The 26,904-nt window shown below is 56.5% G+C and overlaps 3 protein-coding genes across 5 annotated transcripts in view; 2 read left to right on the top strand and 1 right to left on the bottom strand.

Annotated features, from left to right (window-relative positions):
- The first annotated feature begins 113 nt into the window (after positions 1 to 113).
- On the top strand, positions 114 to 2,269 carry GMPPB (GDP-mannose pyrophosphorylase B). The gene is made up of 8 exons (XM_027640593.1): positions 114 to 286; positions 352 to 432; positions 506 to 554; positions 884 to 1,185; positions 1,262 to 1,340; positions 1,435 to 1,562; positions 1,748 to 1,930; positions 2,083 to 2,269. Exons 1-8 carry the CDS (start codon positions 158 to 160, stop codon positions 2,212 to 2,214), a joined length of 1,083 nt encoding a protein of 360 aa, XP_027496394.1. The 5' UTR covers positions 114 to 157; the 3' UTR covers positions 2,215 to 2,269.
- An 89-nt stretch (positions 2,270 to 2,358) lies between these two features.
- RNF123 (ring finger protein 123) overlaps positions 2,359 to 26,904 on the bottom strand; it is a 56,013-nt gene continuing 31,467 nt past the window's right edge. For all 3 annotated transcript variants that reach the window (XM_027640572.1, XM_027640570.1, XM_027640571.1), the window contains 12 exons: positions 26,092 to 26,166; positions 25,596 to 25,683; positions 25,250 to 25,337; positions 25,036 to 25,120; positions 17,837 to 17,976; positions 17,372 to 17,560; positions 15,711 to 15,786; positions 14,759 to 14,843; positions 3,589 to 3,731; positions 3,135 to 3,229; positions 2,932 to 3,017; positions 2,359 to 2,828 (listed from right to left, as the gene is read on the bottom strand). In XM_027640572.1, coding sequence (XP_027496373.1) covers positions 2,729 to 2,828; positions 2,932 to 3,017; positions 3,135 to 3,229; positions 3,589 to 3,731; positions 14,759 to 14,843; positions 15,711 to 15,786; positions 17,372 to 17,560; positions 17,837 to 17,976; positions 25,036 to 25,120; positions 25,250 to 25,337; positions 25,596 to 25,683; positions 26,092 to 26,166 — 1,250 coding nt within the window. In that variant the 3' untranslated portion in view covers positions 2,359 to 2,728. The remainder of the gene's footprint in view (positions 2,829 to 2,931; positions 3,018 to 3,134; positions 3,230 to 3,588; positions 3,732 to 14,758; positions 14,844 to 15,710; positions 15,787 to 17,371; positions 17,561 to 17,836; positions 17,977 to 25,035; positions 25,121 to 25,249; positions 25,338 to 25,595; positions 25,684 to 26,091; positions 26,167 to 26,904) is intronic.
- AMIGO3 (adhesion molecule with Ig like domain 3) lies at positions 5,098 to 8,124 on the top strand. Its single transcript, XM_027640581.1, has one exon. It carries the CDS (start codon positions 5,455 to 5,457, stop codon positions 7,099 to 7,101), a length of 1,647 nt encoding a protein of 548 aa, XP_027496382.1. The 5' UTR covers positions 5,098 to 5,454; the 3' UTR covers positions 7,102 to 8,124.

The raw sequence follows: 26,904 nt of genomic DNA, 5'->3' as shown, positions 1-26,904 counted from the left end.
TGTGCCCGGGGCGGGCTGTAGGACGGGGGCGGGCTGTGTGGGGCGGGCTCTGTGCCGGGGCGGGGGGCAGGACGCGGGCGGGGCCGCGCGGCGGTGACGCGCCCGGCGCGCCAGGCGCTGACGTGTCGGTGCGGGCGCTGGCGCGGGACGCGGGGGGATGCGGGCGCTGATCCTCGTGGGCGGCTTCGGGACGCGGCTACGGCCGCTGACCCTGAGCCGGCCGAAGCCGCTGGTGGAGTTCTGCAACAAGGCGGTGCTGCTGCACCAGCTGGAGGCTCTCCGGCAGGTGGGGGCGCGGGGCACGGGGGGTGCGGGGGCCGCCCCGCCGCCGGCTGACCCGCGCTCCCGCAGGCGGGCGTCAGCCATGTGGTGCTGGCGGTGAGCTACATGTCGGAGGCGCTGGAAGCCGCCATGCGGGAGCAGGAACAACGGGTAAGGGCCCTTCCGCCTCCCTCCGCCTCCCCCCGCAACCCAGCCCGCCCCGCCACTCACCCTGTGCCCGCAGCTCGGCATCCGCATCTCCATGTCCCACGAGAAGGAGCCGCTGGGCACAGGTAGGATGCATGTAGGGGCGGGGGCGGGCGGGATGGAGTGAGGCCCGGGGGCAGCGGGGTGGGTATGAATGTGTAGGGCTGGGGGGCAACAGGGGCGGGACGGCATGGACAGCAGCATGGGTATGGACAGCGTACGGATGGGAGGACAGGGAGCACCTGGAGGGGGATGCCAGGATGGACATGGGCAGGACCAGGGAAAGCGGGGCCAGCTGAGGATCCAGAGGGACTGGGGACTTTGCGGGGGCATGGTGGGACGGGCAGAGGCGGGGCCAGCAGGACCCGGGCACTGGGCTCACCGCATCCCCGCGGGGTTATTCCCGGCTGGGCAGCGGGGCCGCTGGCACTGGCACGGGACCTGCTGGCCGAGGACGGGGAGCCCTTCTTTGTCCTCAACAGCGACGTGATCTGCGAGTTCCCCTTTGAGGCGCTGGCCCGTTTCCACCGGCACCACGGCGGCGAGGGCTCGCTGGTGGTGACCCGCGTGGAGGAGCCGGCCAAGTACGGCGTGGTGGTGTGCGAGGCCGACACCGGCCGCATCTGCCGCTTCGTGGAGAAGCCGCGCGTCTTCGTGTCCAACAAGATCAACGCCGGGCTCTACATCTTTAACCCCGGCATCCTGCAGCGCATCCAGGTACAAGCCAGGGGGCTGGGCTGGGCCAGGCTGGGGGGCTGGGCCCCCTGCTCAGCCCTGCTCCCTGTCCCTGCAGCTGCGCCCCACCTCCATCGAGAAGGAGATCTTCCCGGCCATGGCACAGGACGGGCAGCTCTATGCCATGGAGCTGCAGGGTAAGGCCCTGTGCACAGTGCAGGCAGCATCGGGGGTCTTGCCTGCTCTGCCACCCCTGCTCTGGGGATTGTCACCACGGCTCTGTCCCCGCAGGCTTCTGGATGGACATTGGGCAGCCAAAGGACTTCCTCACGGGCATGTGCATGTACCTGCAGGCGCTGCGGGCTCAGCACCCTGAGAAGCTGCACTCAGGGCCCGGTGTTGTGGGGAACGTGCTGGTGGTAAGTGCCAGCCCCCAGCACATCAGCCCCGGGCACATGTCATGGGCTCTCCGCGTCGTCCCACTGCTCTCCTCACTGCCATCCTCGAGCTGTGCCTTCCTGTCCCCACGCTGGCCTAGTGGCCTGGGCTGTGCCAAGAGCTCTGTCTGCCCTCCCAACCCTGGCACAGCCCCTCTTCCTTCCAGGACCCCAGCGCCAAGATTGGGGCAAACTGTGTCATCGGCCCTAACGTGACAATCGGGGCCGGCGTGGTGGTGGAGGACGGGGTGCGCATCAAACGCTGCACCGTGCTGGAGGGGGCCCGCATCCGCTCCCACTCCTGGCTGGAGTCCTGCATCGTGGGCTGGAGCTGCTCTGTGGGCCAGTGGGTGAGGCCCTGGGTACCCCTGCAGGGTATTGAAGCTCAGCTCTTGCCCTCCCGCCTCCTCAGGCTGTGGCTGGAGGGATGTGCCTGTGGGCAGGAGCGGGAGCACAGCCCAGGGCCTGAGCCGGGCGGGTGTGACGGAGCCTCTCCGGGCAGGTGCGCATGGAGAACGTGACCGTGCTGGGTGAGGACGTCATCGTCAACGACGAGCTCTACCTCAACGGGGCCAATGTGCTGCCACACAAATCCATCGCCGAGTCCGTGCCAGAGCCGCGCATCATCATGTAGCAGAGCACCCTGCGGCCCCAGCCCTCCTTGGATTAAATATTTATATTTCCATTTACTGTTCAGCATTACCTGAGCATGGCCCAAACACTGGGTCGCTTGCCAGGGCTGGCCTGGCTTCCCCTCCCTGTGTCTCAAGGCACCACATAAGGAAGAATAATTTAATGTTGCATTTCACGAAGTCAGCCCCCAGGCAGGGGCAAGTTAACAGCCCGAACGCCCAGCCCAGCCCCACTGCCCTGGGGCTGCCACATGTTCCCAGCGCTGCTGCAGAGCCAAGGCCTCGGGCTCCCCTCCCTGAGAATGGCCCACAGGACAGAGAGGCTGCCAGGCGAGGGGATGCTGGCCTCTCCCACCCCGCAGCCCCCAGCCCCACACTGCAGCCCCATGCTGGGTCCTGGCCCTCTGGGTGAGGGTCCCACGGCCCTGAGCAGGGCAAGCGTTTGGGGAGAAGCCAGCATGGGGCAGGGGGGCCACCCCCGTCAGCCTGGGGGAGCCTGTGGGGCAGGGCTGGGCTCTATGAGCTGGCTGGCTTGGTGAAGTCGTCCACCCCCGTGATAGTGGCCTTGCAGAAGAAGCAGTCCTTGTTGTTCATCAGGTGCTGGTTGATACAGGCTCTGGGACAGAGGAGGAAAGAGCATCAGCCCCCCACCCTCATGGCACAGGGGAGCTGGGGGCTGGCAGTTGCCCTGGCAGGGGTCAGGCATGGGAGTTACTCACTTGCATGACTTGTGGGAGCAGGGCCTGAAGATGGCAGAGATGGGGTGTGCGTAGCAGATGGGGCACAGGTCCTCCTCACTGGTGGGCTGTGGGGGTCACCAGGCAGTTAATATGGCAGACAAAGCCCTGTGTCTCAGGGCAGCTGTGCCAGAGCCGGGGCTTCTGCCGAGTATGGGGACAGGGCTGGGGTAGGAGACACTCACCAGTGTGGTGGCAGCTGCCTGCTTGGACTCCTCACTCAGGTGGCTCAGCATCTTCTCCACCTTTGCCAGCTCCTCAGCACTGATATACTCTGTGTCTGGGGGGACAGAGTGGGTGTACATGGGGCAGATGGGACTCTCAGGCTGCCCTGAGGCATCTGGGTGATGAAGGGGGTGCTGCATCCCCTTGGGGACCAGCCAGGACAGGGATCCCCGTGCTGGGGACAGCAGGCTGGACATTGGGCACTGAGAGGGACAGAAATGCTGACAAGCAGGCACTGGAGACATCCCCATCTAAAGTGTCCTGGGGGATAAGGGTCAAGGATGCCTGTCCCCAGGACTAAAAGGGCCGGGACATGTTGCAGGGGACACAGACACCACCAGCAGCCCCGTTCCCAGCCCAGCTGTGGGCAGGTGGTGAGCACAGCCCAGCTCCCAGTGCAGTGCCGGCACTTACAGGTGTGCAGGGAGAAATGGCGCTTGTCCGTGGCCGGGGCAGCAGCTGCCAGGGCCGAGGGCTCAGCGTGGCCCAGCAGGTACTGGATGGAGCGCAGCTGGAAGCAGGGATCTGCCAGCAGCACCGCCGTCGCTCGCTCGGCCCTGCCAAGGGACACAGTCAGATCACAGACAGCACACCCTGCAGGCCCAGGCCACCCGGCTGCATCCCCAGCTGGTGGTCCCCCCGGTCCCTGAGAGCCAGGGAAACATGCCCAACTGCAGCCACAGGGTAGCAGCCACCCTCCTCCTCCCCTGTCAGCCTCGACTGGGAGGCTCCGGCGATCGATATGGTGCATCAGCACTTGCTGAGGCTGCAGCCCTCGCACCGGTGCCCACAGAGCCTGGGGAGCTGTGGGGGTGGCTGGAGCTGCCAGCGCTGCCCTGGGTCACAGCCCCGCAGGGGAGAAGGGGAGATGTCCCACAGCAGCCTCACGCCGGGGGCTGTGGCCCCGTGCACCAAGGGGACAGCTCAGGGTGCCCCCAGGGCAAGCAGATGCCCCCACAAGACAGGAGGGAGCAGTCGTGGCTCTTCCTGGCTTCAGCGGGGACAGGCAGGAGGGATGAAGGGCACCTTAATGGGTGTCTCCATCGGGCATCAGTGCCGTGGCCCGTTCATGGCCTTTGGCAAGAAGCAGAGCTGGCTCCGTGGCCGGCCCAGGGGCAAGCCCAGCCACTCCAGCGGCAAGGGGGGCAGGAGGAGTGAGGGAACATCCAGTTGTCACAGGCTGAGCCGGGGCGCAGGGGGTTAACAGCCCCTTGACTCGCAGCAGCCGCAGCCGCCAAATTAGCTTTTTGCTGCCCTAATGGAAACCAATTCCCCAGCTCTCCTCTTCCCACTAACCGCCTGGGCTCTGGATAATGACATTCCTGCGTGTCCTTCACCCTGTGGCCACCCCCTCTCCACCAGCAGCCCACGGCTCCCCCTCTACCGTGGTGACCCTGCGGGGCTCGGCCATCCTGTTTGTTCACCCCATGGCTGAGGGTGCTGGGGGGTCCCCACCAGCTTGTGCAGGAGGTGGTCAGGATGCGCGCAGAGGGAAGGAGCACGGCCGGGAGATAAGGAGCACTGCGGGGGTGACCGCCATCCCCACTCCCAGCCCGGGCGCAGGATGGAACACGAGGGGCTCCCCGAGGTGACGACGGGGTGGGTTTATTCCAGCATCCTCCCAGAGGCTGGGCAGTGGCGGAGCAGCCGCTTTACGGATTAGAGCCGGTCGCAGCTGCCGTTCTCCGGCGGGAGGGACGCGGCTGCTCACTGGTACGGCCGGAGCGGCCCTGAGCTCCCCCGGGGGACAAGCGACCACGCAGGGCTGCGCTCGCCCTGCCCACTCGCAGGGAGGGCCGGGGCCACCGCCGCGGCCACCACTCCCCGCGCCGGGGCCAATGGGATCCCGCCCGGCCCCCTCGCCGCGCACCGCCCGCGCCTAAATAGGGGCAGGCGCGGGACCGCGCTCCCGCAGCGCGCCCGGCTCCCGGGAGGTGCTGCCCGGGAGGGACCCGGACGGGGCTCCCCGAAGGCTGGAGCGCAGGGATGTGCCCCGGCGGCGCTGAGCGCTGAGAAACTTCGCACTCCAGGGATGCGCAGCTCCAGGAGGCAGCGAGGCGCCCACACAGAGCCCGACACGGAGCGCCTCAACCCCCCTGATGCGGATCGGCGGCTCCCGGCCGTCCCCCCGCAGCCCCCGGCCCGCCGGAGCACAGGTACGGGGCAGCCTCGGGTGAGCCGCGGCGGAGCCGGGCAGGGCGATGCCGCCCTTTAACTCTTTTCAAGCCTCACGGCTGGAATCGGGATCCTCCTTCGCGGAGTGCAAAGGGGCGTCTCTGGATGCTTGGTAGAGCCAAGGCAGCACCGGGGGAGAGCAGGGGGGACGGCGACACGCTTTCTCTCGCGTCTCATCGAGCCTGGCTGTGCTGCCAGGCTGCACAGAAGCTCCTGCCCGCCACAATGTCCCCACCGGTGACCGCAGACCCGCTCTGGCCGCGGGTGGTGAAGCTGCTGCTGCTGCTGCTCCAGCTGTGCGCCCCCGGCCGCGCTCCCCAAGCCTCCCCGCAGTCCCGCCTCTGCCCCTCCGCCTGCATCTGCACCTCCGACCTGCTGAGCTGCAGCCGGCAGACGCTGCAGCGAGTGCCCCCGGCACTGCCGTCCACCACCACCACGCTGGACCTCAGCCACAACGCCCTCACCCAACTCCACGACCGCTGGCTGGCTGCCCTCCCGCACCTCGAGGCCCTCCACATCAGTCACAACCAGATTCGGGACCTTTCTCCGCAGGCTTTCCACAATGCCTCCTACCTGCGGCACCTGGACATGTCCTCCAACCACCTGCACGCCGTGGAGACGCACTACTTCGAGGCGCTGGTGAGCTTGGAGGAGCTGCTGCTCTACAACAACCACATCAAGCGGGTGGATGAAAACGCCTTCGCCAAGCTGAGTGGTCTGCGGAAAGTCTACCTGAGCTGGAACAACCTGACCACCTTCCCCTTCCATGCGGTGCAGGGGCTGGGGATCTACAACCTCCGTACGCTGGACCTCTCCTCCAACTGCCTGAGCAGCATCCCTGTGGAGGTGCTGGTGGCTCTGCCCGAAAACATCGGGAACGGTTTGTACCTTCACAACAATCCCATCAGGTGCAGCTGCCCGCTCTACCTGATGCTCCAGCGCTGGAAGCAGCGAGGATTCAGCTCCGTGAAGGATTTCTTCGAGGAACACACCTGCAAGGTATCTGGCAACGTGCCCCGGTCCCTGATCAAGGTCCACAAATACAGCCCCATGTTTGAGAACTGCTTGGCGGGCCCTGGAGACGCGCACCTCTCGCCCTTCCAGGTGATGGTGGGCCAGCCCATCCTGCTCACCTGTAACACCAGTCTGCCGTCCTCAGCCACTACCTACATGTGGATCTCCCCTCAACACGAGCCCATCAAACACCCGGGGAACAGCAACGGCTCCCTGGAGGTCTTTCGCAACGGCAGCCTGAGGATCGCTGAGGCCAAGCCCTGGCACTCGGGGGTCTACGTAGGCTTCACCAAGAGCACCCACAATTTCAGCAGGCTGTGTGAGTTCAATGTGACCGTCCAGTACCCCAAGCCAGCTGGGGAGACCTTCAACACAGGCCTCACGACTCTGCTGGGCTGCATCGTGACCCTGGTGCTGGTGATCATCTACCTGTACCTCACGCCGTGCCGCTGCCTGCGCTGCTGCAAGAAGCCAGCCCCGCTCAGCCCCCCGCAGGAGTGCAGTGCCCAGTCCTCCATCCTCAGCACCACCCCCCCTGCCACTGACGGGCCGAACCGCAGGGCCGGCGCCAACAAGCACGTCGCCTTCCTCGAGCCCATCAGGGAGACGCAGAATGGCAAGATCCGCCTGGCCCTCGGTGAGGACTTCCCCGACCCCAAGCACCCCAAGGTCCTGCAGCTCAAGTCAGACACAGAGTCCATCAGTTCTGTCTTTTCTGACACCCCCATCGTGTCGTAGCGGGGCAGAGCTGGGAGAAAAAACAGGGCCTCATGACAGCTGGTCTCCATCGCTGCTAGATCAGGATTATTGGGCACCCCGAGTTCCTGGCTTGAGTGCGACCCATGGGAGTGATCATCATCACCCACAACTGCTTCAGCCACGAGCTCCTGGTGGGTTTTGGGTCACAGGCACACATTGGTGCCCAGCAAGAACTCCTTGCATAATCCACTGGCAACAACCTCGTTAGCACAAGGGTAATGCTGATGAACCCAGCATGCTGGAGAAACCCCCCTTCTTTCGGGCACCCACCCTCCCTAATGGTGACACTGGGGCTGGGGATCTGCCACGTCCTCAGTCATGAGATGCCCAACCTGACACCGCCACCACAGACCCCTAGGCCAAGGAACAGCTGTGACATGTGGGACACTGTCCTCACTCATGACAGGGCCTCTGGGGATGGCAATGCCACCGTTGTCTCCCAGCCTGTGCCAGTCCCTATCAGCATGCCATGGCTGGGAGCAGGGGGAGCATGACCCCATCACAGGGGGGGGTACACAGCCTCTCCCCCAAACGTGGCCACGCAGGGGGGATGGAGCTCAGCGCCCACCCAGCCACGCAGCCAAGCAAACCTTACAAGCTTTTGCTTCCTGAGGAGCTGTAAATAGTGAAGGCAGGATTAGGTGACGCGACACAGCGCCCTGGCCCGCATTGCTCACAGCTCCCCGTGCCACCAAGGACAATGAGGTCTCCGCTGCGCCACGCTCCTGCGCTGCTTCTCCTTGAGGCGGACACTGCTCAAGCACAGCTATTTAGGCAGTAACCTAATCAGCCTATCGATAAATGTGAGTAATCCTCCCCTCTCCTGGGTCGTAATTCTCTAGTTCCATTGGAATAAAAATGCCTATTTTTTTAAGCTCACACTGGGCTGAGTGTCTCCTTGCCCTTGCAGCAGCGAGCAGCCACCCCGCGGCTCCTGGGCACAGCAGTGGGAGTCCAGGGTCTGAGCGAGCCCTGAATTCCTGCTGGCCTGGCACAAGGCTCACAGCCTCTGCTCCCATCAAATGGCGTTTGGGTGGCCTCGGCGAGGGGGTTAAATGTGCTGAGCAGGCCTGGGGCTGCTGCGAGAGGCTTTTCCCTGGAGAGCAGGTCCCCAAAGTGATGCCTGGGAGTTCAGGAGGGAGCAGCACTGACTGACACAAGGGCACATCCAGACCCCAAAAGGGATGAGCAGGGTTTAGATGCAGGGGAGAGGCACCGCTCAGGAGGGGACTGGCCCTGCCTTTGTCTCAGTCCCAGTGTCCCCTGCCGATGGAGACCCCCGACTCACTGTAACCTGCGCTGCCTTTCCTGTCACCCAGCCTTGCATTGGCCTGGCATAGGGACTGGCTCTGCTCCCCAACACCTGCCTGATCCCACAGAGGGATAAGGGTATCCTACCCACTTGCTGGTCACCAGCATCCCACCCACAGCTGAAGCAGGAGCACGTGGCTGTCATGTGCAACACAGGGGAGGCTGGGGTCACTCTGCAGGCAGGAGCACAGCTCAGACACAACAGGGACCAGGACCCTTCACAGAACTGCACCCCAACCTGCAACCCCATCTTGTCTGAGCATCCCGGTCCTGAGAGCCGCTGGCAGCCCTGTGACTGGTGGGAGGGGAAGGTCCCTGTGGCACTGGGACAGCACTAGCACACAGCCTTCAACTTTTCCTGCCAGGGAACAAGCAGCTTTTTTCCCAGCAAAACCCCAACTGTGCCTAAAGCACTTGTCAGAAGCCCCTCACCCATCTAAGGAGGGGACAGTGTTTGGAAGAGCAGCTATCCTGAGACAGCTGCAGCCTCCCAGCACTGCTCCTGATGCTGACCTTGCGCTCAGCTCCACACGATCCGTGATCTGTGCCCCTGCAGCCCCCAAGGTGATGGGATGTGGAGCGACAGGCCCTGCCAGGCTGTGCCCTTGCTCCCCCACACCCAGCACTGCTGGCCCTGTCACCTCATGTCAGCACAGCGTCCTGATGAGCCCAGGACACCGTGCTGGCCACACCAGGGGCTGCCAGGGGGTGACGAGGTGTCAGAGAGGTGAGTGACACCTTGAGGGTGGAGATGAGGTGCTGCCACTCTCTGGCTTCGCACCCAGGCAGGGATCCCTGGGAAGGATGGTTTCAATTTGACCTGGGAATGTCTGAGAAAGAGAAGAGACCCAGGCAAGGGCACCCAGGTCTAAACCACACCAGGGCACTGCCCCAAGTGCCACCCATGCCTGCTGAGACAGTGCTAAGCCCATGCCAGAGCACTTGCCACATCTAAGCACCACATCTTCCTCCAAAAGGAAAAGTGAAGTGCTGCTCCAGGCTCCAGCACCCAGATTGAGTGTTACCCACCCACTGTCTCCATCCTTGTCGGTCTCCTTGCAAACCTTCCCCTTCCCTGGCGCCAACAGCAGCTTCCCAGGCATTAGTGCTCCTGCAAACCTGCATCCTCAGCTGAGGGTAACAGCTGAAGCTTAGGGAAAGCTCAGGCCAAGGAGTGTAAGAAAAGCTCTCAGGGACTCTCCAGGGACACACCAGCTTGGAAAAGCCCAGGAGAGCCTGCAATTCTCCTATCCCTGCAGGAAGGCTGAGCCTTGCTCTGCTGGGAACAGCATATCTGAGGTCTGTATCAGTGCTGCCCCCGAGGGATCCCATTGCCTTTAACCACAAAAATCCTGCTGCTGCTTTTCACACCTTCCTGATGCTTAGAAAGGATCCCACACCACACGGCTGCTCCAATGAGCAGGGGAGGGCGGTTCAAACTGTCGAAGCAGTTCATTAACCAGCCTGAAAGGCAGAACATCTCAGCAAGGAAAAACATAGCTGGGAGCACAGCCTCTCTGACAGGCAGGAGTTGAGAAACCTAATGGATGTTCCCTGAGGAATACCCTGTCCTCTCTCAGCAGCCATCTCCACCATCACAGCCCTGGCTCCCACCAAACCACCCTCCTGCTCCTCAGCTTTGCAGGGTAAAGCAGTGGGTCAGCACAAAGCACAGCATCCCCAGCACACAGGGACCTGTGCCAGCATGCATGGGGACAAGGACTAGCTTTGGGATAAGGATTAGCTTTGGAGAACAGCATTCAATGCTGACTCCTGTCTCCCCTGGCACTTCACACCTCAACCAGGATAATGTGGGTGCACTGAATGCCAGTCCTGTCCTGTCCTCCTGCCACTGGGGCTGGACACATGATGAACATGGTTGGACCCGAATCCTTTCCTTATGATGCTCACAGTTTTCCAAAGAGCTCAAAGCAGCAAAGCCTGGTGCTGGCCAGCACAATGCCTGCTCCCACCTCCCAGTGTGTGCCCGACAGCCTTGAGAGGCTGGGAGAGCCCAGCCCTGGCAGTCCCACTGCTCAGGACACAGCGTTTGGAGCTGGCAGCTTGTAAAAACTGCAAGACCAGACTCCTTTTTTAACCATCAAACCTATGTCTGAGCTAGTCATTCTTCCATGCTCTTGCTCACACTGGCCTCAACATGTTACACACTGCAAGACTGGGGTACCACCCATCTTCTGAGACTTTAGAGCAAGGTAGCAAGGACTCCTTTAGACTGAGTGGTCCATGAAATGCCTGCTCCTGCCCCTCCTTCCACCACAGCTCACTCACCAACACATGTTGAAGGAGCATTAGTGTTTAATTGATCAGTAATTACAGGGTCCTGCGGGATTGCAGAGAACTACCATGTCCACAGAGACCAGCCAAATCCCCAGGGTCCCAGCAGTGCTTGAGCACATAGGTACGTGGCTGTTTGGGAACCTGCAGACTAGGATCTCCTGACCTTTCCAGCAGAGATGATCCCAAAACCATTTGGCAACTGAGCAGAGTCTGCTTAGTCTGCCTCCAAGGTGCCTCCAACCCTCACCCTGAGAGCATCATGCCCCTGCCTCTGAGCGGGTGGTGTCCATGGGGCATGGGGGAAGCATGAGGTGTCCATGGGGCATGGGGAAAGCCCGAGGAGCAGAGCAGTGGCCAAGCCCTGGCACAACACTGCTCATCCCCAGCCCAGGATGGCCACTCACTTCCCACAAAGGCCATTCTAACCTATATGCCCAGCCCTAATTACAGTGGGCCCTCACACACAGGGGACCACAGCCTCACCTTCTGGCCTCACCCCTTCCCCTGCGCTCTCTCCCACCAGGATCCTGACACCAACTCTGGCCAACGCTGCTCCATTAGCTCACTCTGAAGGAGGCTTAATAGAAAATCTGCTCAATTATTTAGCAAGCAGACAAACAGGGGGATGATACTGGCTGGAGGCAGCCAGGGTCCGTGGTGTGGATTCAGCCCAGCTCCCGGCTCAGTCTGCCAGATCCTACTTTTCCTCTCCTCCCCACTCAGTCATTAGGGCCTGGCAAACAGGCAGCACATGGACATCTCTGCCTCCTCAGCCCTGCCAGCCACTGAGACTCCCCAAAGCAGTGCTGCCCAGTGCTGTCAGACCCGAGGGCTGGGAGGGGGGCACTGAAGCTTTGGCTCACCACAAGCAGCACCAGCCTGTCCTGCCCAAACCAGCAAGGAAATGCATCTCTGTTCTCTCAAAAGCACAGCCTGCTGCATCCAGGGACTACAGCAAACGATGGATCAACCATCTCACCACAGCCTGGCCTGGGCAATGTTCCCTTGCCTTGTGCTTAATGGCTCTGTTTGATGCCAGGAGTCCGTAGCAAGAGGACTTGATGCCTGGCTGAGTGTCCTGTGCTGGGAAAGGAGCAGCTGAGGCATCTGATTGCAGCCTGATAACATGGCTGGATGAGTTGGCAGGGCCCTGATCCTCCTTACTCCCACCCTTCCCCACCAGAATGTTTTGGCCCCATAAATGAGACTTCATTCCTCCACTCCCAGAAGAGCTTGCAGCACCTTTTAACCAAGTACCTGGTACAGTGTCTGCTTACTGGGTTGGAGGCAACCAGAAAAAACACAGCCAAGCCAAGGAAGTCTCCCGAGGTCCCTCATTCTCTGGGGCACAGCCTTCTCACAGGGAACCAGCCAGGGTAACAGCTAGTGTCCCTGGTAATTCCCACAGGGACATTCCTGCAAACGGGGTTGGAAAAACTTCTCTGTTAATGATTTCTGGCAATCTGGGACCTGGGAGAGATTTCTACCTGCTTCCAGCACTGCCTGGGCAGAGTGTTTCTGGGAAAGGACAAAAACTCATCCCATTATCCTGCTTGCTGCTGAGAGGAAGGGAGAAAGGAAAAGGAAAGGAAAAAGGAAAGCTGTCTCCACATGAGTTCACACAAACGGATCTGCTCTGGAGAGCCTGGTTACATATGGGACCCTTTAAATCACTTCAGTTCCTCCTTGCAGCAACACAACCCATAGCAATCACCTTCCATGGGAATGTACAGACCCGAGGAAGGTTTGAATTCTCCTTTTCCATTCCACAGACCATCCTTTTACCCACGCACCTGGAGACAGATGCTTCCCATTGCTGTGCTCTGGGCCATCGCTGTGCTCCATCACTGACATATCATCTCTCTGGCTTCGGGGCAACTGTTATCCCAGCTGCACCACCCAGGCTTCAGCACCCCGTGGTGATGGTGCTTTGCAAACAGGATCAAACCAGGGCTGAGCCCTCAAGGAATGCAAAGGCAGCAGAAAAGCCTCAGTGGTTGCTCTCATACCTGCTGGTTTTCTCCATCCCACCTCTCTTTGCCATTTCACAATGTGTCTGCATGGAGTAGAATTGCTCTGTCAGTGGGGTGCAACACCCAGTTCTCAATTCAGAGTGTTGCAAACAGGGTGGGGGGTTCAGTTTTTCCTTCCATGTGAGGCACTCTGCCTTTGGCCACGCTGGTCTCTGCCTCCAGACTGCCCATCCCCTCTGTTTAGGTATCAGCAGAGGGTCTCCAAGCCACCAGCCTCAGTTCTTTTACCTTGATTGACCTCAGTGGCTCCCCTGCAACGTTTGCTTGCCTTTTATAGATCACTGATGCATCAAACCTCAGGTTTAGTGCATGGCTTTGCAAAATCACAGACAAGCATTTTGGTTTATAGATATTTTTTCCTGGGCTTCCTCCTGTTCCACCTTGTGTTCCTCCTGCTCAGTTAGGTCCACCTTAAGGACACAGTGCTTTTCATGCATCATTCCCCTATTTTGTATTTATTACTGCTTTCCAGTGCCCAGGGAGGTGACTGCAAAGCCTCTGAACATCAGTCAGAGACCTGCACAGTGCCTCTGGTTTGTGACTGCACAGCCCAAGGCATGGAGGATGCTGTTGGTAGACAGGGGACAATGGCTGCCCAGGCTTCACAAAGCACAACTGGTTTTTCAGGGAAAGGACACAGTCTGGAAGCTTTCTGCCTCTCCAGGAGTCCCTGCAGGCTAGAAAGGATGTGACTGACATCACACTGCCATGTCCCCAGAGCTCTTTGGAGTTTGCTAAACTGAGGGACGTCCCTTTCCCATTTTGACCCTACAAGTGACCTGACCTGGGGCAGATGTTTAAGCGACAGAGTGTCAGGGAAGGACTTCTCATCCTGCCTGGCATGCAGGATAAAGCTTTATCACCTCCTTCCTTTCCTCCAGGAAGAAATGTCTAGTCGTGGTGTCAAATTCATGATTGCCCTTTCCACAGAGCAGAGTTCTGGGGGCGAGCAAAACTCACCCCTGTTCCCAGCCCAGAAAGGCCACTGATCAATGCTTGGCATTGTCACACTTAGGGCTGTAAGACTGGTGCAGCAGCCACGGGAGGCAGGTTATAATTAGATATATTTGTGTACATCTTTTGAGTCCTTGAGAGAAGAAGCTGAAAGACTGGCTGCAGGGCTGAGCTGCTCAGCCAGATGGGACTCTCCTCTCTGCAGAGCCAGAGATTATCGTGTTCTCCAACATGAAAACAAGCAGGATGTACAGCACAGACAGGAGAGCCCCATCTCCAACAGCAGCCTAAAGCACACAGTGACCAGGCAAGACACCTACGAATGACAATGGGAGACAGCAAAGGCAGGGCTGCAGAGTGTCAGAATAAGTCTATTTGCAGGACTTGGTACAAGCAGACACAGACACACATAAATGATCAGGTCAGCTGTGGCTTTGTCCAGCCACATCACTCTACCAGTGCTGCCTCTTTGAGTAACTCACTACCATAAAGACAAGATTTGCTTCATCTTAAAATCAGAATCACTCAAACGCCTGGACAGGACTTGTCTCACCTTTGTGCCACAGATCTGGGCAGCCAGAGCACTTTGCACACATCCTGGTGCCCTCCTGAGATGGGTCCAGGGCAAAGAAGCTTTAATGAACCCCCTTCCAGCCATCCCTGTGTGCTGCAGCATTTTGCCTGTGTCACCACATCAGCACAGCTCTTTCACATACAGCAGCTCTGACAGCAGCTGTCCCATCGCACAGTGCCAGGCTCCATCCTGAGGAGGAAGGTGCTGCCAGAACAGCACCTCACAGGGACCCCTCACAAGGGTTTTCCATCACCACAGTGAGGGGGTTTGCACCCAGCAGGAGCACTGGGATGCAGCTGCTGCAGGGGCACAAAGCTCTTTGGCTTCTACCTGCTCCATACACACCTCCCTCGCCTCGCTTTAGTCTCCACGCACCCACGTCGTCCTGCAACACCTCCCATGGCACTACTGCAGTGCCCAGAGCAATGCCACACACCCTGTGCTTTGGAAGGCAAAAACCACTCACCCCTGAATATCAGTGTCCACCAGCAGCCGGACCAGTATCCCCGTCACAGCCACAAGGATTGGGTAATGGTCCACGCTCTCCAGGCCTACGGAAGCAAAAGAGAAAGGTAAGAGCTGGTGCCACCACGTGACAGTCAGAGCAGGGCTGCACCACTACTGCCAGGCTTGGTGGTCCAGGAGGTGATCAGTCACCAGGCACCACGACAGGGGCTCTCTGGGGGGGCCATCAAGGACAGAGGGGTCTTCCCCACTAATGTGAACCCCAGACCCAGACATTGCTCTCATGATGGAGCACTCCTGCCTCTTCCAAACCTCAAGAGGAGAAGATGTCTGTCCTCTCCTAAGGAAAATGCAGCTGCTGTACAGGGAATATGGGATGTCCATAAGACAGTGTCTGGAGCCAGTGTCTGCTCACAGGCCCAGCTCAGCTGCTCACAATCACCTCTCAAGGAAGAGGGCTGATGTTGCTGAGAACAGCTTCCCGCAACAATTCAGTGCATCCTTTAGTCTATGCAGAGCCCAGCAAGCAAACCTGCTACCTGGGCTGCAGCCTGTGCAGGGCTTTGAGCCTTTCAAACAGCTCCCACCTAACCTGTGCCAGACCAGTGTTTAGCAAGACACCTGCCCACCCACGCACACACAGCTGCCACTTCCACCAGGGACAGCCAGACCTGTGTGTCAGCTGCCTCACGAGGACAGGGATGCTGGAGGGAACCAGAGCTGCTGGACCAAGGAAGAGCACCAACGCCCACATCTGTCTGAAGGATTTACATGTCTTCTGAAGGCAGCACTTCTGTTGCAGCCTGTGGGACCAGACTGGCTTCCCAGCCAGGGATGTGGCATGTCTGAGGTCTGATCTCATCCACCTCTGCGCCAACCTTCTTGCAAGCCATCCATCCCTTCCCAAGGGTGTGCTTCCAGCAGAGGGACACAGGGTTAATGTGTGGACTCACCAGGCAGACGGAGGTTGACCACTCTGTCAAACAAGTTCCTTTCAGCTGTCACACGGTTCAGCACCTGGTTCAAAAGCTGTGTAGGGAAAAGCAGAGAGAGTTTGTATTTTCTGGATGGACTTTCTTGTAAGCAGCATCTGAAAAGCAAGTTTTGGGGCAGCATGTCCTTATAGTTTGGGCTCGTTGCCTGAGAGCTGGTGAATGCAGAGGGAGGCTCACAGCACATATCTAGCTTGGCTTTGGCATGGAACAAGGTGGCACCACACCACAGTGGTTGTACCAGACCAAAACCTCCCACAGAAGAGTCAGTCTGAGGTCAAGACACCTGAATATCAGCACCTTCCACTTAAATCTGAATTCCCACCTACAGAAGCCAAGCTACTTCTGCAGATAAAAGCTCCTGACAAGTAGAAACTACAATCCCCAGGACAGCCACAGCATGTGAAGAGTGAGCTGGCAGCTGTGGGCAAAAACAGTGTCAGCAGGGTGAAGCACAGTACAGGTCCTGCCCTGCCTGAAGCTGGCAGCAGAATGGATCTACCAGGCCTGAAGCACAGGGTGAGTACAGAGAGCAATCAACTTCTCTGCATGACAGAGCATCACCACAGGCAGAGATTTCTGCCTATGACCAGCACAGGAGGAATCAACTCTAAAGACACTTAATTAGCCACCATTAGCTCTCACCCAAACCCCAGTGGGACAAGCAGGGACCGCTCCAGGTTTGACACAACTGCTGCAAGCTGAGCATGGTCTCTCAGATACAGCATCCCTCTTCCTGTCTCCCCAGTGCACAAGAGCAGAACACTGCACCCCTCTGTGGGCATGTTCAGTGGTGGGGCACAGCTTCATAGCAGCAGCAGGTAGTGAGGGGAATGTTGCAGCACCTGCTACCTATATTCCCCAGCTTGCCTAAGCCACCTGCTGAGGGCCCTTCACTTTCCTCCTCACACAGTGATCCCTACAAAGATCCCAAGCTGAGCACTTCCCTCATGACTGGTGTACCAGACCCCACTATGTCTTGCTTTGATTCATCTGCTCAGAGCCCTGAGTCTCAACTCTTGAGGTACAGGTAAGTTACATATAACTGCTCCCCACCAGTCCAGATCGTACAAGAACAGCCTGTCCTCAGGGCTTTCCAGGATTTCCCATGCTTCAGAAAAGAAATTAATTTACTGGACTCCAAGGACTGTTGTGGGTTGAAATGAGGCTGTACCAGTCACCCTGGCAGGGAAGTGGAGATGTCTGGTAACATATTCTAGGACTGAAGGATAAAGGATCTGCCCAAACATTGGAGTGTGTTCCCTGTGAAGACAGCTATAGTCTCCACAGCTCCTTGCTCAGACGTATCACACCTCCTCTCCAGATTTCATGGCACTGCTCATCACTGGAGAATTCAGCATTTACTGGCCATAGCCTCTCTGAAGGAAGATTTAAGCAGCCATCATCCTCCGTCCCAGCAGAGGTAGAAATCAGCTGTGCCAGACCAGTTGCAAAGGAGGGGGGCAGTTGACGTAGAGATTTTAGGGAGCACCGCTTGTTCTGCAGTAGCTTTAAGTACTACAGCACTTGCAGCAGGAGCCCCCAAGTAACTGCACATCTGCAGAGAGGGCAGAGGGGCTCCCATGCCCCTCTGGATGCTGCTTCTTCACACAGGATGATACCTGGGCAAGCCTCCGAAGCAGTAGCTCTGATGACGGGCGGTTCCAGTCGAGGAAGATCTCCGGTGCCAGCGTGACGGTCATTTCCAGCACCCTGAGCAAGCTCACCGACAGGTCAAAGCAGGTGGCACACACCTTCAGCTGCCGGCTGTCCACGAAGTTCCTCTCCAGGCGCTCTGCTGCCTGCTGGATCTGCCAAGCAATGCAGACAGCTCAGACAGGTGCCCCTTCCCAAAAGAATGGCCGTGACCCCCATCCCATCCCACCCCATCCCATCCTATCCCATCCCATCCCATCCCATCCCATCCCATCCCATCCCATCCCATCCCATCCCATCCCATCCCATCTCCTGTGCATGCCAGGAACCACTGCACACCCAACCCTGAGAGGTGTGTCTTGAGCCTCACTGTGTGTAGGACATGGCACCCATCGAGTGCTGGACCCCACAGCCCTGGGTGGCAGACCCACCTCCTGAATCATGCCGATGAACTCGGAGAAAGCCCAGTTCAGCTGGTTCAGGACGCTGTTGAGGAAGCTGGGGGCCAGGTCACGGTCGCTGCGGAGCAGGTCTGCCATGTGCCGCTGCAGCAGGGTGGAGGGACACGGCTCTGAAACCAGACAGTGACAGCTTCAGTGGCCTGTCCTGGAGTGGCTGTGAGTGGGGAGCATGGGCAGGCTGTGAGATCAGTCCTGGGTTTGGGAAATGTTGGCTTGTGCCTTACAGTAAGCAGAGATGGCAGGGCACTGGGAGCCGGTGCAAGGACTGTTCTGAGCAGCGATCTCGCCGATTGGGCCTCCAAGCACTCTTTTGCAATGCCAGCCTGAATTAACCAGGGAAGAGCCCTCCGTGCTCGCTGCTGCCCACATGCACAGGAGCACTGCCCTGCAGCTCTGCACCCGTCCTGCTCAGCTCTGCAGAGGCCCATGGTCAGCTCAGCATTAATTGCTCCTGATACCAGCGTGGCAGCAGCTGCCCGGAGCCAGCACGGCCACCCTGACATTATGTGGCTGTGCCTGTCTGCCTGCATCTGGGTAGCAAGGTACCAAGTGAATCCCACTCTTGAGAGGCTTCTGAATGGAGCTGGGGCTGGCTCTGCCCCTGGCAGGCTCAGGCAGAGCTGCCCATGCTCCCCAGCCAGGTTCAGCCCAAGCACAGACATGTCCCCTTGGTACGTGGCATCTCATCTCTGGGCTTTCTCACTACCAAGAGCACAGAGTCAGACCCAGCAGCTGGGAAACACATCAAAGCTGTGTGGGGCACCAACCCCCATGGAAGGGCAGGGAAAGGAAAGGGGCACAAATGGGATAGATGCTTCTCACCAGTAGAAGGACCCACTGTCAGCGAGAGGCTCACAATGATTCAATACTGTGAGGGAAGGGTACCAGAGTTCAAACCACAGGCTAAAATGCAGGGCTTGGAGAGAGAAACTTGAGCAGATTTACCAGCTATAGGGGAAAAACACAACCTAACTGCATTTTCCCACTACTAGAAGCTATTAGTATGTAAGAGCAGATGCAAACTAGTGCACCAGCACTGCAGTGCCCAGAGGAACAAGCTGTGCTGGGACTGCAGAAGGTCTCTGGGGCTGCAGCCTGCTTGAAGGGCCAGCACAGGCAAAGGAAACACAGGACAACTTCCATCACATCCCTAGGGATCAAGAAGTGAGGCATAACTACAGGGAGATTGCTAGCTGGGATTAGCAAAGCAGAGAGGGATGGCAGGAGATCATCATCTCAAGTGGGAACAGAATAAATTATTCTGTGAATGCCCATGAGCAAGTGCAATGAACTTCTGTTGTTATGGAGGCCACGTGCTGAGCCTCACAGTGCATAATCACCCCAGGCAGGCCAGTACCCTGGCTTTGATCCTGCCTAAAAGCTCATTTTTGGGAAGGATTTCATCACAACAAACGTCTTTGATGTCCTACTCCCACCCACAAGTACTTTCCCAGCCCTTGGACACACGTGGCTCAGGGACTGCTGAAGCCAGACACGTCCTTTTTACATACTTAGTGGTTCTCTGGGGATTTCTTTCCCAGTGTCCTCTGAAACTGTGTAAGCCTTTAGCATTGAACACGTCCCAGAGTAACATTCCACAGCTCAGTGTGTGCAGCAGGAGGAATTCAGATTGGAGTTTGGCTCCTACTCATTTTATTTGTTAACATTTACTCTCCGTAACCTGTTCCTTCTGGTGGGAGAGACAGTGAGATGCTCCTCTCCAGTCAATTCCTCCAGTTAGCCATGATTCCACACCTTTATGATAGTTTTTCCACCAGAAACAGCCCCAGCCAGTACAGTTTCTCATCCAGAAACTGTCACATCTTTGTCCCCTTTGCCATCCCCCCCGAATCTTGACAGCTCTCCCAGGTTTTCTTTGGAGAGGTGGAATCAGAAGCACACACAGCATCCAAACCACAAGCGTGTGGCAGATTTGCACAAAGGCATAATGTGGTTTTGGTTTTGTTCTGTTTTCCTTTCCTCATAATTGCTGTTGTGTAATTTGTTCCTTGGACTGGACATCAAGCTGCTCTTTTCCAAAAGATTACAATAGGTTGCCAGTTCAAGGATGACCCTCAGGAACTTGCTGGTCATGAGGTGCAAGTGAGAAGCCCAGGAGTCAGTGCTGGAGCCCACCTTGTCTTCTCTGTCAGTGATGGCTGAAGGGGCACATCACAGCCTTACTTCACCACTCTACAACTGACCATGCTGATTCCATCGACATTTTCTCTCCCGTGAATTCAGAATTAGGAGGTTTTTCTGTAAAGTTTTTTGTGCCTTCTTTTCCCCAGCCTCCCTTCAATGTGTAAAAAATGGTTTTTATTGAAAATGCTGACATATTAACCCTCCTCCAGCCTTTAAGTACCAAAGCAGTCCTAGGCAAGGATCAACACTCCCTGTGGAGGAGCTGTGTGTGTTGTCCTGCTGGTCTGTTGCCAAAGTCTCTTTTACCAACACTTCAAGTCAGGACAGATCTCAAGATGGATTGCCTAGCCAAACTTTACCTCATTTACAGGCAGCTTTGGCTTTTTGAAGGAGGTTCTTATACTTGTAACAACTTGGTTTATCCTGATTTTTAGCCAGTGACTACTTCCTCGTGGTCTTTTTTCCGTGATTGGTGTGAGTTTGCCACAAATCTCCAGTTCTTAAATGCTTTCCCTGCTGCTGCCAAAGACTGTGCTAGACTGTAAGAGCATTAAAAACCAGTGCCTTTTGTCAAACTTCTCCACAGTTAAGTAGGTTTATTTAAGGTTTTAAGCTAACACAAGAAACAGTGGACTTTCTTGGTTTTTGTTGCTTGCTCCTAAGAGGATTCTGAATCTAAAGATGCTGTGATCACTGTTACTCTTTGAAAACAGCATAAAAAACAAGCCCTGGAACACAGCAAGAGCAGCTTCATCCCTTGCATGAGTTTCCAGATGAGGTTCTCCACAGGGCAGTCATGAGTGGTATCCAAAAATCTAGTCCTGGTGTTGTGTTCCTTTTCTTTTGCTGAGGCATTCCCACCCACCTCAGGTACCACTGCCCTCCTGGGCAATGACACATCCCTTACATGTGCCACTGCAGACAGGGATGTCATTCCACAGGGAGTCTTTGGATACTCACTGATGGGGTGATCTCGATCCTGGCAATAGCCTTTAGAGCTTCTGAAACTTGTACCTCCCTAATACAAAAGCCACTCAGTCTTGGCTTAGCCTTCATTATGACAGAAAAACATCAGTCATTGGAACAGAAATCAGTGGTTTTCCAAGGCCAGAAATTTTGACCTCAATACATTTAATGTGGGCAACAGAGCGTGGAACCCAGCGGTTACAGATACATCCGATGTTTCCACAACAGAAACTTCCCTGCAAAAATATAAATTAAATAGAGGAGATAGAGGTGGGGGAAACAGTGAATAAAAAAACCAGAGTTCTTTAAGAGGATTATTAGGGAGCTAGAATGCCCCAGTGCTCCAGCTAGCACTTGGGTTAAAAGGCATGAGTTAAAATGTAAAAGGTAAAGTGAATGTAATAAAACATAGCCAGTGGTAGATGAAAACAAGGAGAAAGGGGGGTAATAGAAGGAGAAGATATAAAAAACATCCTCAACTAACCATGCTAAATGTAAAGTTTCTTCAGCTACAAGGAAAAAATCTAGGCAGAAAGTCTAACAGTAGCAGAGGCTCATTATTAGAGAGAGTTAAAAATTAATAAAGCAGACAAAGTGGAAGCCTTCAGTAAGTGCTCCTACTAGATAATGGTAAAGAAGCAGGGTCATGTACTTTCATCACAGGAAAGTAATTATGTGCTTTATAGTTTGCTAATGAGCCAGCAAGACTTATAACAGGGCTAATTGTGAGACTTCTGGGTCAGCAGCCTGAGGGATCTCTGGACACTGCAGCATTTACAGTAGAGCTGGGAGCTCAGAGGGGGAAAGCCCCAAATTGACCAGATTCAGAAACAAAGCAGCTCCACCCAATGCTAATCTGGGTTTTTGAAAGGGCCCAGATGCATTACAACCACGTCACTGTGCCCATGCAGAGATGCATTTAGAGGAGCAAAGGGAAGGCTGTGGGCCAGGCAGAAGGAAAGCAGGCGGCATTCAGGGGATGAGATATCAATAAGTTGGAGTGCCAGGCATCAGGACAGCCCAGGGCACAGCTGGGATCCATGTGTGCCCCCAGCTAATGCAAGTTTTGGCTCTGTGACCAGCAGAGCAGGGAGGGGTTCCCGCCAGCATGACACAGGCACCTCTGGGATGATAAAAACACGGGAAGGGTGAACAACTGCGGGGCTCACAGAAAAGCAAAACCTCTTCCTGGATAAGGCACAGAGGCTGTATGTTTTGCACCACTGAAAAGGACTAAGAAGTGAGTTTAGCCTGATACACAAGCACTTCTGAAGACTAGAATGTTGTAATGCAGTTTAAGCCAGCAGAAAAAGGCAGAGCAGCAGCAGCGGGAGACAGAAGGTGAGGTTAGGTATGGGGGAATGGTTTCAAACTGAAAGAGAGCAGGTGTGGATTAGATATCAGGAAAAAATTCTTTCCTGTGAGGGTGGTCAGGCATTGGCACAGGTTGCCAGAGACACTGTGGATGCCCCATCCTTGAAAATGTCTAAGGCCAGGCTGGATGGAGCTCTGAGCAACCTGATCTAGTGGAAGGTGTACCTCCCTACAGCAGGGGGGTTGGAATTAGATCTTTAAGGTCCTTTCCAACCCAACTCATTCTATGATTTCATGATCCCCATCAGGAATCACAAGTGATAGATTTATTTCTGAGGGGGAGAAACCACCACCAGAAGGGCTTGGACAGTTTAAGTACTACCAGCTGATACTTTTGGTGTTGTCAGATGGAGGCAGGATCTCTTCCTGAAAGACCTCTTTAGCTTAGGCAATTTGCTGGACTTGGGAAGGGGATGTGGGTGAATTGTCTGGCCCCTGTTGCACAACATCCCAGCTAAATGATCTCACAGTCCCATCCACATTCCCTCCATGGCTTGATAGGTGCGTGGGCAGAAGGCCTGGGGCAGAGGAGCCCTGTGATGCAACCTGAAGCTACCCTGCAGCTCCTGCTTTTACAAGCCAGGCTGCCCCTGGTGTGCATGTGGGAGCAGCACCCAGCCTTGTCCAAAGGCCATGATAAAACCAAAACAAGTCCCTGCAGCAGCTGCCAAACAGAACTGCCCCAGCTCTGAGCACAGCCCTGTCTGCTCTCAGGAGCCAAACTGGAGGCATGAGAGCTCTTCAGTGCCAGCAGGGCTAAGGAAGAACTCTAGGAGCAAGCAGGGACCGCCTTTCTGAGCCTCTCCCCCTCGCTGGCTAACCCAGGCAGCCACCCATTGCTCACCATTGGTGAGCACGGGCAAAAGGCAGCAGAGGAGACCAGGTCTGTGCTCTGTGTTTCATGGATATTGTGAGACAGCACTAGCAAACCTTCCCCACCTGTGCAGTCCTCCAAGGAAGCATTCCCAGAGCAGGACAAGGCTGAAGCACCGGAGAACAGGCCTTTGCCCAAGCTCCCTTCAGACTGGCCTGCAGAAGCAGACCCAGATAAACAGAGATTTCCTTCAGCTCAGCAGTTTGTCCTGTTGTCCCCTGCCAATGCTCAAATTGCAACAGGGTGAAGATGATGGGTGGGAAGGAGGGGGGGGTCGTCTTCTCCTCCTTCCCTGGGCAGCATCTCAAGGACACCTCTGAGTCCCCTGTCCCTCTTCAATTAAATCAGCATTCATTATTGATTTGGTTGAGCCTTAAAATAGCAATCCCAAGAGCAAGTCCCTAGTAGCCAGCACAGCCCACTCTGGGCTCAGACTCTGTGGAGCCACACGACACATGGAATGAGGCCTCCACAGCTGAGGAACTCTGTTCCTGCCCCAGAGCTCCCCATGATGGGGGGATCTTGGTCACCACCCCAGAGGACTGGAGGCAGCCATTCAAGGTCTTGGCTGTGCAGTAGGAGTGTGAGAAGATAGCCACGAGGTCTCTCCTGCACAGGTACCAGGGTTTCTCCATTATCCTCCAAGGAAGAGAGGAACCCAAGGCTGGCACAGCCTGTGGAAGGCTCTGACACTTGAGGTAACCCTGATAGAACAGGTTTGAGAGCAGGTCCATGAAGCAGCCTCAGAGACTGCCACATGGGCACCAGCCCACCTGGTTTCTCCCATGGAACTGAGGAAAACAATCATGTGTGAAGCTCTCTTCCCACAATGAAGGGTCTCTTTAGACAGAAGAGGGGAAGCAGGGAGCTCTCTAAAGCTACTTCACCAGACAAGAGAGGGTCACACAACAAACTTACTCTGGAAACTAGCAACAGAGAGATCTCCTGGGCACCACGGGCAGGAGAGAGAAAAGAGAACAAGAGTGCTGTTAAAACAGAGACAGACAGCTCACCAGGTGGGGCTCAGCACACACCTCCATGTGCTGCATTCCCATGGCAAGCTGCAGCACCCTCTGTCCCCCATCCCCATCCAGCTCTCCAGCAGCAAGGTCTGGCACAAAGCCTTCTCCAGAGGAGGGGGTAAATAATGTATTCAGACAGGTCCAGACCCTGCAAGGGTGAAGCTGGGGACGTGTGGACGTGTTCTTCAGCTCAGGAAATGTCCTTTCTCCTCCCCACATCTTTCTCAGCCACAAAGGAGCTGAGGAACCCCTCAGTTCAGTGACAGTGCTGAGAACCAAAATGCAGTGTCAAAGGCAGGACAGGCTCTGCCAGACTCTGAGAGATGCCTGTTTAAAACACTCCCTGCTTGCAAATTTGTCCAGTGCCCTGCCTCCCTGGGCACCTGCTCCCTCTCACAGAGTATTTGTTGCTTGGCAAACATGAAAACTCTTCCCCACAGCAGCTGCTCACTGTGGACATCACAGAGCTTTCTCCCAGGCTTACATTTTGGGGTAAAACTCTGGTAAGGATGCAGCCCTGGGCTTTTCTCCTCTCCCTTGAAGGACAGAACCCCTCCTTGTGATGGGTCCAACTCACCATCCAGCACGCAAGAGTCACCAGCCAGTGCAGAGAGGCTGGGGATGGCCAGGCTGCAAAGACTGGGTCTGATATTTGGCCAGGAGCACTTTACTTCAGCAGCCATCTCACCAGCTGGCCTGGCCCATAGTAGAGACGGCTGCTAGGGAAGAGGTTGGTCCTCCCTCACCACCCATCACAGCCCGGAGTGCCCATCCCCTGCCCCACTCACTCTGCAGGCTGGGCAGACTGGCATCCTCAGGCTTGGTTTTCAGCAGGTGTGGGAGCCGTGTGTATCTGTACCCAAAGCCACAGCCCTGGTAAAAGAGATAAGGAAAGATCTTAGAGGCTGAAAAACAGTTGTGTTTTGCTGCTACTCTAAAGTGAAATGCTCAGTGCCCCACCAGCCCCAGATGCTGGGAGGGGCTGGGATGCAGGACGCTCACCCGCCACAGCCTGACGAGGATCCAGTTGGTCTGTGCCCAGGGTCGCTGCTCGTAGGGAGCCAGGAGGTTCTTCATCATGGAGATCCGCCTGCCAGACAAGGACACAGGTCAGCCCACAGGGTTTGGGAACAGGGGATTAAACAGGACACACAGTAGGACCCACAGAGCTGGGGCAGAGCAAAGCCACAGGTATAAGGGTGACAGAAGGCTCCTAAATCAACTCCAGCACCGTGCTGCAGCTCCTGGACCCTCAGTGGTGCTTGGCAGCCCACTTGCTCTCTCATCCAGCTCTGCCACCACCCCAGCCCTGCCCCAGCTCCCCAGGAACAGGCAGGGCAGCACTTACTGCTCTTCTGGGATCCTCTCTACAGCACGCAGCGAGTGGGGGTAGCAGACGTAGCTGGCCAACGCCTGCATCAGGGAGTCCCGGATGTCTGAGGAGGAATGAGAAGGGACTAGGCCAGGCACCCAAGGACACACAGGGAGCACCTGAGGGCCAGGGGCTGGGAGGGACTGACCCTCACATGGAGAGGCACACTGTCCCAGCTGACATGGAGAGCATGCTTATGCTCTGACAGCTAAGGAATAACCCCAGACTGGACAAGCAAGTAGCTGGGACATGAGTCCTGCTTTCCAAAGCGTATCCTAGGTCATGTATCTAACCCTGGACTAAGAAGGACACACCAGACAAGGGCAGTGCCCAGCCTCTCTTTGTATGTGGAGGCATAAAGTACTCAACAGATTCAGGAGACAGATCCCAACAGAAGTCTGGTGAGCCACTGGCAGTGGGACCAGCCAGACCTGTGGCACCATCATCCCAAAGCAGAGGAGTGCAGCTTTACCTGTGCCCACAATCCTCGAGTCAGCAAAATGCTTGGCCAGGATGGCAGCAAGGCGCATCAGGGTCTCATCATAGCCTGCAAGAGAAGGAGGGAGCAGGGGTCACACCAATGGCCTGATGAGAAGCCCTGTGGTCCCAGCACCTCTGTGGACACAGTACAGGCCATGGAATTCATCCCTGTAGCAGCTAGCTGCAGCTTTGTTGTGTGTCTAGTTGTCAAAACAGACAGCTGGGAAGACACATTCATCTCCAGGAGAGCCTCTCACCTCAGTCTGCAGAGTCTGAAACAGTTACTCAGAGAAACATAAAACCATGCAATCCAGTCAGATGGCAAGGGAGAGGTGCCTGGTGCAGAAGAGGCTGAGTAACACAAAGAAGATCTTTGAAGACAAGCCATGTCCAGCCTGCAGGTCCTAAGAAATCTGCTACTGCTTAATTCTGCTGCTGCCTGCACAGCAGGCACAGCCCCCACTTAAAGGATGTGAACATTTCAGCTACATCTCGTTGGTGGGAACAGAAGCTTTTCTTACCTTCGTGGGCTCTGGAAAGCACAGAACTATTTGCTAAGAGCTCAGCAGGGTCACTTAGCCAGGAAAGCACAGAACGTACCCAGAGGAAATCCACCTAAACACAGACTCCTGGCACCATGTGGGTGGTCATCTCCATAGGAACTTACCCAAATCCCAGGGGAATTTAAAAGCAGTCCCAATTTCTGCACTCATGGCACATCTCCTCCCACCCAGAAACCAGAAAGCAATGGCACACACTGCTGAGGCACTCACATCTTAGAGCACCCCAGCCCATTCCTGATACT

Source organism: Corapipo altera, unplaced genomic scaffold (genome assembly GCF_003945725.1).
Source record: "Corapipo altera isolate COAL_440 unplaced genomic scaffold, ASM394572v1 55, whole genome shotgun sequence".
In the NCBI taxonomy this organism is placed as follows: domain Eukaryota; kingdom Metazoa; phylum Chordata; class Aves; order Passeriformes; family Pipridae; genus Corapipo; species Corapipo altera.
The sequence above is the reverse complement of the archived record's forward strand: the minus strand, read 5'-3'. Positions and strand labels throughout refer to the sequence as shown.

Coding starts and splice junctions, on each gene's coding strand:
- AMIGO3 (XM_027640581.1), top strand. CDS start 5,455: ATGCTTGGTAGAGCCAAGGCAGCACCGGGGGAGAGCAGGGGGGACGGC.
- GMPPB (XM_027640593.1), top strand. CDS start 158: ATGCGGGCGCTGATCCTCGTGGGCGGCTTCGGGACGCGGCTACGGCCG. Junction 287..351: donor AGCTGGAGGCTCTCCGGCAG/GTGGGGGCGCGG, acceptor GCGCTCCCGCAG/GCGGGCGTCAGCCATGTGGT. Junction 433..505: donor TGCGGGAGCAGGAACAACGG/GTAAGGGCCCTT, acceptor CTGTGCCCGCAG/CTCGGCATCCGCATCTCCAT.